Source organism: Lolium rigidum, chromosome 3 (assembly GCF_022539505.1).
Source record: "Lolium rigidum isolate FL_2022 chromosome 3, APGP_CSIRO_Lrig_0.1, whole genome shotgun sequence".
NCBI lineage: Eukaryota > Viridiplantae > Streptophyta > Magnoliopsida > Poales > Poaceae > Lolium > Lolium rigidum.
In genome coordinates this window covers 261,990,813-262,002,235 of record NC_061510.1, presented here as the reverse complement: position 1 = coordinate 262,002,235, position 11,423 = coordinate 261,990,813, and the positions used below count along the sequence as shown (strand labels likewise).

The window sequence follows — 11,423 nt, the reverse complement described above, 5'->3', positions numbered from 1 at the left end:
GGGAAATTACTCTCAAAATGGGAAGGATCATATGTCATTGTGGAGGTGTATCGTTCAGGGGCAATAAAAATTGGTTCTCTGAAAGGTGATGCCACACAAGTGGTGAATGGACAAAGACTCGAGCATTATATTTATGGAGATTCTTATAATGAATATGTTGATGTTATTCGAGTGGTGACTCCGGAAACTTTCATCAAAGATCAAATTGATAGTTCTGCAGAGTTCGACTTCGAATAGGTAACAGTTTTGGTAATAAAAAGTCCGCGTTTAACTTTCCGAACAATGTTTTTGCTATTTTTAGAAAATATGAAAAATTACGAGATCGAATCGGAGCGGAGGAGAGATGCACGAGGGCGTGTCCCCACGTGGTGGCGCGGGCCCCACCCTGGCCGCGCCGCCATATGGGGACGGCTCCTCGGAGTCCCTCTCCCACTCTGGTTCGACCTGGTGCTTGATACGTCTCAAACGTATCTATAATTTCTTATGTTTCATGCTACTTTTATGATGATACTCACATGTTTTATACACACATTATGTCATTATTATGCATTTTCCGGCACTAACCTATTGACGAGATGCCGAAGAGCCGATTGCTTGTTTTCTCGCTATTTTTGGTTTCAGAAATCCTACAAAGGAAATATTCTCGGAATTGGACGAAATCAACGCCCAGGGTCTTATTTTTCCACGGAGCTTCCAGAAGACCGAAGGGGTTACGAAGTGGGGCGACGAGGCGCCGACACCACAGGGCCGCACGGCCTGGGTGGGGCCCGCTCCGCCCTATGGTGTGGGCCCCTCGTCAACCCCCCGACTCTGCCCTTCCGCCTACTTATAGCCTTCATCGCGAAAACCCCTGTACCGAGAGCCACGATACGAGAAAATTTACTGTGATGCCGCCGCCGCCAATCCCATCTCGGGGGATTCAGGAGATCGCCTCCGGCACCCTGCCGGAGAGGGGAATCATCTCCCGGAGGACTCTTCATCACCATGATCGCCTCCGGATTGATGTGTGAGTAGTTCACCCCTGGACTATGGGTCCATAGCAGTAGCTAGATGGTTGTCTTCTCCTCTTGTGGTATCATGTTAGATCTTGTGAGCTGCCTATCATGATCAAGATCATCTATTTGTAATGCTACATGTTGTGTTTGTTGGGATCCGATGAATATGGAATACTATGTCAAGTTGATTATCAATCTATCATATATGTGTTGTTTATGTTCTTGCATGCTCTCCGTTGCTAGTAGAGGCTCGGCCAAGTTGATATCTCGTAACTCCAAGAGGGAGTATTTATGCTCGATAGTGGGTTCATGCCTCCATTGAATGCAGGACGAGTGACGAAAGTTCTAAGGTTGTGGATGTGCTTGTTGCCACTAGGGATAAAACATCAATGCTTTGTCTAAGGATATTTGTGTTGATTACATTACGCACCATACTTAATGCAATTGTCTCGTTGTTTGCAACTTAATACGGAAGGGATGCGGATGCTAACTCTGAAGGTGGACTTTTTAGGCATAGATGCATGCTGGATAGCGGTCTATGTACTTTGTCGTAATGCCCTGATTAAATCTCATAGTAGTCATCGTGATATGTATGTGCATTGTTATGCTCTCTCTATTTGTCAATTTCCCAACTATAATTCGTTCACCCAACATGCTATTTCTTATCGGAGAGACACCACTAGTGAACTGTGGACCCCGGTCCATTCTTTTACATCTGAAATACAATCTACTGCAAACTCTGTTCTTTACTTTTCTTCGCAAACAAACATCATTTTCCACACCGTACGTTTAATCCTTTGTTTACAGCAAGCCGGTGAGATTGACAACCTCACTGTTAAGTTGGGGCAAAGTATTGTGATTGTGTTGTGCAGGTTCCACGTTGGCGCCGGAATCCCTGGTGTTGCGCCACACTACACTCCGTCACCAACAACCTTCACGTGTTCCTTGACTCCTACTTGTTCGATAACCTTGGTTTCTTACTGAGGGAAAACTTGCTGCTGTACGCATCACACCTTCCTCTTGGGGTTCCCAACAAACGTGTGTCAACTACACGCCAGCAGTACTTTCCTTCTGTCATGAAAGTTTTTGCTATATAATCCCCCGGACCCCCCGAGGTCCGTATATCGTTTTCTCGTCGTGTTTTGTTTCGAGCTGTTTTCTGCCAGATACTGCTTTCAGATCTAGAACCACCATGTCTTCGTCGGGAACTCCGAATGACAGTTTCTTTGAGAACGTCGTCAACCCGTACATGAACGAGCTGAAGATGCATCCCAAGGAATTGCTGCTCGTAGATGGAGAGTTGCAGATTGAAGATGTCCGGGGTCCTAAAGGAGAACTAAGTTTGGAGGACAGGATGGAGAAACTAGAACAAGAGGTCTTCACCTACAAGAAGATGGCTGAACGTGAAGTGGACATCTTCCACAAAATTGTGTCTGAACTTATTGATGAACACAAGAAGGAGACTGCAAAGCTGTGGGACGATATCCTCTCGCTTCACAACACTACCAACAAACTCCAAGCGCAACTTTATGATGTTCGGAATCAAAGCTGTGAGTATGAAAACAGGTTTAAACACATAAGCTATGCTGCCAGTTTCAGGATTCCTGAGATCAAGATGTCGTTTGTTGATGGAGAGCCTCTTCCTTGGAAGTCTGATGACGGGAAGAATTCACCACCACCGCCGAAGGAGTAATTCATCATTGGTAATGGCGCCCCCTTGTTTTGTTCCAAGCTTGGGGGGAGTGCCGCGGTATCACATCATCACTATCTTTTACCTTTTTACTATCAAGTAGTGTCATATCATGAGTAGGGAAGTTATCATATAAGATGGTTTGCAGTGTGGAAGTATCTCTCTTTTAGTTGGTTATCCATGTATCCCTTGGTGTGAGTTATCGTTATGGAATATTAATGAGAAGTTTTATCATTTACGTTTTGCACACCTTATTTTAGTTTGCAATTCTGTTATATGATTGATCTTGTTGTTAGTATTGGTATCACTTTGGGAGCATCAAGTAAATCTATCTGGTTTTGGCAAACTTAGCATTGGTCAACAACAACAATACTTTGAGGTTTAAGTAAAAAAGAGGGAAATACATGTAGATATATTATTTCATTATCTTTCTTTCTTGTTAGCTAATGAGTTTAGTATTCTGAAGTTAAAATTGTTTGTGCTTACAAGGAAGATGCATGATTGTTTCTATCACATGTATATTTGTTTGTTTTCCCTCAACCCTTATGCTTGCTAACCAACTTTGCTAGCCAAAGACCTGTACTGAGAGGGAATGCTTCTCGTGCATCCAAAACCTTAAACCAAACCCATGCCATTTGTGTCCACCATAACTACCTACTATGTGGTATTTCTCTGCCATTCCAAGTAAATACTTCATGTGCTACCCTTAAACAATTCAAAACTTTATTACTCCTTATTTGTGCCAATGTTTTATAGCTCATGAGGAAATATGTGGTGTTTTATCTTTCAATCTTGTTGGGCAGACTTTCACCAATGGATTAGTGGCACATCCGCTTATCCAATAATTTTGCAAAAAGAGCTGGCAACGGGGTTCCCAGCCCCAATGAATTAACTTTCATTAATAACTCTCTTCACATGTTTTGCCCTGATTCATCAGTAAGCAACTTAATTTTGCAAATAGACACTCCTCCATGGTATGTGAAATGTTGGAAGGCACCCGAGGATTCGGTTAGCCATGGCATGTGAAAGCAAAGGTTGGGAGGAGTGTCATCCATAAATAAGACTAAAGTACATGTGTAAACAAAAGAGAAGAGGGATGATCTACCTTGCTGGTAGAGATAACGTCCTTCATGGGAGCCGCTCTTTGAAAGTCTGTTTGGCAAGGGTGTTAGAGTGCCCACTACCATTCGTTGACAACAACAAACACCTCTCAAAACTTTATTTTTATGCTCTCTATATGATTTCAAAACTTAAAAAGCTCTAGCACATGATTTAATCCCCGCTTCCCTCTGCGAAGGGCCTATCTTTTACTTTATGTTGAGTCAGTAAACCTATTTCCCTCTATCTCAAGCAAGCAATTGAGTTGTTGTGATCCAACCATTTATATTGTGATCTATTTAATCATGTCTTTTATTCTTCCTTGTTTAGTACAAATTTTATCTGAATGAATATGACTTTGAAGGTTATCAATGATTATGAGGAGATTGTTATGATTGAGCATGTAAGATCTGCCATATAAGCTCTAATATAAAGGCCCTGCTCAAAAGATAAGTACAATATGTTAATTTATCTTTGACCAAGAACGAAGTTTGCCATCACCAATTATGATTTCCTATGCACTATTTGTGATTTCCCTTTACTTGTCTCAAGTTGAGTTATATGAGGAAGTTGTTTACTAGAATGTCTTGTGTGAATTAATAAATGTGATGCTTCTTGTCCGTATTTTATTTATCGACTCTTCACTCCATAAACATGTGGTCTTGTTTATCGAGTTCAGTCTCGCTTGGGGACAAGCGAGGTCTAAGCTTGGGGGAGTTTATACGTCCATTTTGCATCACTATTTTATATCATAATTTACTGTTATTCATTGATATATTTCATATTTAGAGATGATACTTATGTTATTTCACCTATTTTGCATGTTTCATGATTATTGGAAAATTATTCACCGGAGTCAGAATTCTGCTGGAAAAAGCACCGGCAGGATGCAATATTTCTGAAGATCAACAATTGACGGAAATTATACCGAAGCTCCTATTTTCCCAGATGACGGAGCCAGCCAAAAGGGGAGGCCGAGGAGGGCCGCCATGGGCCCTCCCCATAGGCCGGCGCGGCCACCAGGCCTAGCGCGCCGCCACGTGGGGAGAGGCCCCACGACCCCCCTCGGCCATCGCCCTTGCGCGTACTTCATCTCCGAGAAACCCTAAGGTGCGGGAGAACATCGAGGATAGTCACAGCCGCCTCTGCGGGGCGGAAAAACACCAGAGAGAAAAGAGCTCTCCGGCAGGCTGAAATCTGCCGGGGAAATTCCCTCCCGGAGGGGGAAATCGTCGCCATCGTCACCGTCATCGAGCTGGACTTCATTGGGATCATCATCATCTCCACCACCCGACACCGTCATCTCCACCGCTGCACCTCGTCTCCGCTGTAACATCTAGGGTTGAATCTTGATTATTTCATAGGGGAAACTCTCCCGGTGTTGATTACTCCTTGTTATTGATGCTATTGAGTGAAACCATTGAACCAAGGTTTATGTTCAGATTGTTATTCATCACCATATCACCTCTGATCATGTTCCATATGATGTCTTGTGAGTAGTTCGTTTAGTTCTTGAGGACATGGGTGAAGTCTAAATGTTAGTAGTGAACTATGTTGAGTAATATTTAATGATTTGATATTTAAGTTGTGGTGTTATTCTTCTAGTGGTGTCATGTGAACGTCAACTACATGATACTTCACCTTTATGGGCCTAGGGGAATGCATCTTGTATTCGTTTGCTAATTGTGGAGTTGCCGGAGTGACGAGAACTCGAACCCCCGTTGGTATATCGATGCATGAGGGATAGCAGGATCTCAGAGTTTAAGGCTGTGGTTAGATTTATCTTAATTACTTTCTTGTATTGGCGGATGCTTGCAAGGGGTTTAATCACAAGTATGTATTAGTCCTAGAAAGGGCGGTGCATTAGCATAGGTTCACCCACACAACACTTATCAAAACAATGAAGATTATGGAGCGAAAGCACTAGACTAAAATCCCGTGTGTCCTCAGGAACGTTTGGTCCTCATAAGTAAACAAACCGGCTTGTCCTTTGTGCTAAAAAGGATTGGGCCACTTGCTGCAATTATTATTCCCGCATTTTACTTACTTGTATTTTATTTATCTGCTATATCAAAACCCCCTGAAAACTTGTCACGTGAGCATTTATAGTGAATCCTTCATCGAAACTGCTTGTCAACACCTTCTGCTCCTCGTTGGGTTTGACACTCTTATTTATCGAAAGTACTACGATACACCCCCTATAATTGTGGGTCATCAGTCGGCCATGGCCCGGGGAATTGGCCGACGCGCGGCTGGCCGAAGTTGATGGAGATCAGCCTCGCCTGTTCGTCCGCTGCCGCCGCCACCCTCTTCGCGTTGCACTTCTTCTCCCTCTCCGCCCTGCCGCGAGTTTCGTTCCGCCGCCGCTCCACATCCGCCGCCCACTGCGTGTTTGTCAGGCTCGGCGGTCTCTGTTTTGGCACCCGCGGCTTTCTCGACTTCGGTGCGCAATCAGCGGCATGGTGGTGGAAGGGAATAAGAGGAGCTGCAACTGTGGGGTAGAATGGCGGTCGCTCCTCCGAAATTTCGCGGGAAAAATGGCTCTATGCGACGCATTTTGGAGGAAAAACGAAATTAATGGAGGAAACTACCAGTTCTATCGTCGACAACACGGACCCGCTCGATGTTTCGCACGCTTTTGTTACGTTCTGAGTCCCCGACCGAGCCTCGGGAACCCGGGAACGGCCCGGGCTCTCCGAACGGGGAGACGGCTGGAGATGGTCCCATGGACATGGTCTAACCGAGTGTCCAACCAAACACACAAGAAGGGTCAGGAGCGTGCCGACTTTCTCGCACGGCCAGCTTTGTCACGCAACCAAACGAACCCGAAGTCCCGAACATTCTTCTTCGAATCACAAACCATAGGTACTTTTCCCGAGCGATTTCTCTCTGTTATATAGTTCCTCTCCAGATCCGGCGAGCGAGGGGCGGGTTCGTTCTCCACCAGCTTTGGATCCCGTCTGTCGTTCTTGGCATCTCACTGGCGAAGCCGCTTCCCGCCGTCCCTGTACTCGGGCTCCGGTAACACCCCCCAGTCCCTCCCCCCTCCTTCTGCATGGGCACCCGGCGAGCGACGCGAGACCTGGATGCATACTACACGGATTCAGCAATGTGTGACTGTAGTTAGCAGCCAAGATATACACAAACAAGAGAATAAACGACTGGTGGTGAAGTAGCCTAATATTCTCGGGTTATAGGTTCTGCAAATTTTCAAGAAGAACCAAATCAGGTAATATCATTTCCCATCCGGAGTAATAAATCCATGGAGTGCAAACACATTTGCAAGATTGCTGACTTTCTGGTGTCTTTTGACATCTTTACCGCAGGGTATTATTAGCCTTGAAAGATAATGTTTTCTTGTTTGCTCTCATATTTAGGTCCATAGCTTCTCCTGTCCATTACGTCTGCCAGCTGCTCGGCACAATGAAGCCTTCAGATGACAGTGTGCAGCTCTCAGGTTTGATGCAATTGGAAGAGTCGTCCCTTGGCGTGGAGGGGTATTGCCATCATCAGGAGACCTTTCCTTGTTCTCCTTCGATGCAACCAATTGCTTCTGGTTGTGTACACACAGAAAACAGCGCGGCATACTTTTTATGGCCGGCATCGAACCTACAGCATTGTGCGTCCGAGGGACGGGCAAACTACTTCGGAAACCTACAGAAAGGGTTACTGCCGGTGCTCCCTAGACAATTGCCCAAGGGCCAGCAAGCAAATAGCCTGCTTGACTTGATGACTATAAGAGCTTTCCACAGCAAGATATTGCGGCGGTTCAGCCTCGGAACGGCAGTGGGCTTCCGCATAAAGAAAGGGGATCTGACAAATATCCCTGCCATTATTGTCTTTGTTGAGCGAAAGGTTCACAAAAAGTGGCTTAATCCGAACCAATGCCTTCCTGCAATTCTTACGGTAGGAAAACAATGTTTTGTTTCTGTATTAGATTATTCAGCAAGCTTCTTTTCATAGCAAGAAGTGATTTTTTCATGGACTAAATACCTTTCACTTAGTTGGATCATTACAGGGACCAGGAGGTGTTTGGTGTGATGTTGATGTCGTAGAATTTTCATACTATGGTGCACCGGCTCAAACACCTAAAGAACAGATGTTCAGTGAGCTTGTTAATAAGCTGTGTGGCAGTGATGAATATATTGGTTCAGGTTCTCAGGTACATACATCTATACTCGCTTTTTTATTGGTGTGATTTCCCAAATATCACGTTCTTTAAGCAGAGGATGCTACCATGTCTATAAATTGAAATGGGTGAAAACATGCACTAACAATTCTTCTGTTTATCCTGTATAAGTGGTCCGTTTAAATTTTGTCAGGATTCTTAGGATTTACTACTATTAGAAAGCGAATAAAATTGCACAACGCTCATAATGTTATGACAAGGACCCATAGGTACTTTGTCTGCTCGCCATGGTTTTTGAGTAGTGACTCAAAATTGAGTCGCCAATGCTACGACTCACTGTATAGTCGACGGAAGTCGCTGTATTGTCACGAGTTGCCGTGATTTTTGGAAAACGACTCGGCGACTATACATCGACTCAAAAAGCATGCTGCTCACACTGTTATGTATGATGCCAGGTTAAAACAGCTACTAGAAATCCTGCCAGTGTTCTTCATTCAACTGGATGTTACATAAGTTAATCCCTTTGATGATCAGCGATCCGAAGTAATTTTCCCCGCGAGCCTGAGAGTGTCATGTCATTTAACAATTACATCATGTAAATTGGCATGCGAAGCTTGGCAATTTGGGAGCCCACACAAATGTAGCCATCACCAATCACCTATATTTGTGACACACATACAATTTCGCATGGCAGTTCTTTTCAAAACATAACTGAACTGTGTACTCTGAAAGTTCCTTCTCACAGTTCTCCATATGCTGTTTCAGGTTGCAAGCCAGGATACATTTGGAACTTTGAGTGCAATTGTGAAACGGCGCACCAGCAACAAGCAGGTTGGTTTCCTCACCAACCGACATGTTGCAGTTGACTTGGATTATCCTAACCAGAAGATGTTTCACCCATTGCCACCCGATCGTGGGCCTGGTGTTTATCTTGGAGCTGTCGAAAGGGCAACATCTTTCATCACAGATGATTTTTGGTATGGAATTTATGCTGGAACAAACCCAGGTAGAGCCATTACAACTTATCTGATTGATATAAGAATTCAAATTCGTGTACTTTTTGCAGCATTTAACTGCAGTATATATGGTTATAGAGAAATGCTTAGTTCATGTTTTGTCTATATGAAAAGAAGCGTCTGAAATGCACCAAAAAGCAAGATAGTAAGATACAGTACATCATACATTAGTGCGTTGCACAAAAATAAAAGGAAGTTTAAGAAGCAGGATATTTTCTTTCTGGTCGTACCAGTTTTGTTTGTCAGATTAAAACCAACTTGCACTTTAGAGTAAGGAATAAAATAATATCTGTTTAAGTTACATATAATACTTATTTTTATATATGTAAACAAATTACATTATTCCTTTTATTTTGTGTTCTCTATGATGCATGTGCTTTTCTAATCCCCAAACATATATGCTACCCCTCTGCGGACCTGCAGAGACATTTGTACGAGCTGATGGCGCATTCATTCCATTTGCTGATGACTTTGACATTTCCACAGTCACGACTATAGTTAGGGAGGTCGGTGAGATTGGGGATGTTAAGGTTATAGATCTGCAGTGTCCTATCAATAGCCTCATAGGGAAGCAAGTTTGCAAAGTTGGCAGAAGCTCTGGTCACACAACTGGGACTGTATTGGCATATGCCCTTGAGTACAATGATGAGAAAGGAATATGCTTCTTCACTGACCTCCTCGTTGTTGGTGAGAACCGCCAAACCTTTGACTTGGAAGGTGATAGTGGAAGCCTAATTATCCTGACCAGCCAATGTGAGGAGAAGCCACGTCCTATTGGGATAATATGGGGTGGCACATCAAACCGTGGGAGGATGAAACTTACAAGTGACCATGGTCCTGAAAATTGGACTACCGGAGTTGATCTTGGTCGTCTTCTTGATCGTCTAGAACTTGATCTTATCATAACCAACGAATCACTCAAAGGTCAGTACTTCTTCATATTTCAGTGTTATCCAGGTATTCTGGAAATAGATTTTTCTGCAAAATCACGATCAAGTGCTCTTAAGAAATGTAACTACTCATTAGAAAGAAGGCGTTATTGAGGGCAGTATAATGTTATTGGCTTTTTCATCCTTGCAGTATTAAGGTACTTTTGCTCCATGGTAGAAGACTGACATAATTTATGTACGATAAAAAGATGCTGTGCAGGAGCAAAGGAATGCTTTTGTTGCTGCAGTTATATCCGCTGTTGGGGAGTCCTCCATGGTGGGTGTCACCGCACCAGAAGCCACCTCGGAAGAGAAGGGGGAAGAAATCTTTGAGCCTTTGGGGATCAAAATTCAGCAGCTGCCTCGTCATGACATGATAAGCTCTACAACTGAAGGGGAGGATGCATCCAATAGGCCGTCTGATATGGAAGAGCATCAGTTCATCTCAAACTTTGTTGGCATCTTTCCGGTGTGCCGTGACCAAGATGCTCCAAGGAGCATCGCCAATTTGAATAATCCATCGGAGGAAGAGCTCGCCATGTCGCTGCACCTAGGCGACCGAGAGCCCAAGCGGCTTTGTTTGGACCCAGAATCAAACCAAGACCTGGAGAAGCGGCCTCGCCCAGACCCAGAATCGAGCCTAGACCTGGAGAAGCGGCCTTGCTCTGACCCAGAACCGAGCCTAGACCTGGAGAAGCTGCCTCACTATGACCCAGAGCCGAGCATAGACCTGGAGAAGTGAAGCGTTCATTTTCGACGTTTCTGGAATGAGCTCGTGGACAAACAAAGCTGAGCAGATGAAAGATCTCCTGCAGCTCAGCAAGTTGAACCTGCAATATTAGCTTGAGTGCACTTGATTTCTGGAATGAGCTTTGGGATAAACAAAGCGAGTAGATGAAAGATCCTGCAGTTCAGCAAACTGAACCTGCAATATTAGCTTGAGTGCACTTGATTTCTGGAATGAGCTTGTGGACAAACAAAACGAGTAGATGAAAGATCTTCAGTTCAGCAAACTGAACCTGCAATACTAGCTTGAGTGCATTTGATTCAACTCTTGTAGGATGTTGGGTGGTAGGCTTGTGGCCCTGCAGTTTTGCTGTGCTCATTCATTAGATCTGATGATAATACACGATGCTGGATCTGAACCTTTTTTTCCTTGGAAATCGATGTGGCTGGGACTGATGAGAATCTGGGACGATTCATCTTCCTATTATGCTGGTTATTACATCTTAAGATGGACGTTTGTAATCTTCTGCCCTTCATTTGGGAAATTTATAAAGAATGCCGGCTCTAAAATTTATTATACATTTGCCAACATAAAGTCGTGTATTACGTCGTTCACAAGTCCATGGCTAGTAACTTTGTTGAAACCCCTTTTCCGACAAGTCGAGCCTTTTAATGGATGTGAACATCCACGTCTGTTTTTTTATAGATACATACGTTCCAATGGATTATGCCTTCCAGAGGGTCTACCAAGTTTCACAATTAATTTTCGTAGATGGGTTCTATCGCGGATTTTATGCCGTCTAGCCATTTAATGGAGCTGGCCATCATTTGTTTCCATGT

The 11,423-nt window shown here is 44.0% G+C and overlaps 1 protein-coding gene across 2 annotated transcripts; it reads left to right on the top strand.

The window, feature by feature from the left end:
• The first annotated feature begins 6,627 nt into the window (after positions 1-6,627).
• Positions 6,628-11,157, top strand: LOC124703385 (protein NARROW LEAF 1-like). Of its 2 annotated transcripts, XM_047235600.1 has the most exons (6): positions 6,628-7,012; positions 7,161-7,689; positions 7,802-7,945; positions 8,678-8,918; positions 9,352-9,852; positions 10,067-11,157. In XM_047235600.1, exons 2-6 carry the CDS (start codon positions 7,207-7,209, stop codon positions 10,597-10,599), a joined length of 1,902 nt encoding a protein of 633 aa, XP_047091556.1. In that variant the 5' UTR covers positions 6,628-7,012; positions 7,161-7,206; the 3' UTR covers positions 10,600-11,157. The 2 variants fall into 2 exon arrangements, with proteins under 2 accessions (XP_047091556.1, XP_047091557.1); XM_047235601.1 differs by lacking the exon at positions 6,628-7,012 and having other exon boundaries at positions 7,545-7,689; positions 7,788-7,945.
• Positions 11,158-11,423: the final 266 nt, after the last annotated feature.

Bases quoted from the DNA above. Each gene is read 5' to 3' on its own strand.
- LOC124703385 (XM_047235600.1), top strand. From the start codon at position 7,207: ATGAAGCCTTCAGATGACAGTGTGCAGCTCTCAGGTTTGATGCAATTG. The intron at 7,690-7,801 runs GTAGGAAAACAA...GGATCATTACAG, and splicing joins GCCTTCCTGCAATTCTTACG to GGACCAGGAGGTGTTTGGTG. The intron at 8,919-9,351 runs GTAGAGCCATTA...GCGGACCTGCAG, and splicing joins TTATGCTGGAACAAACCCAG to AGACATTTGTACGAGCTGAT.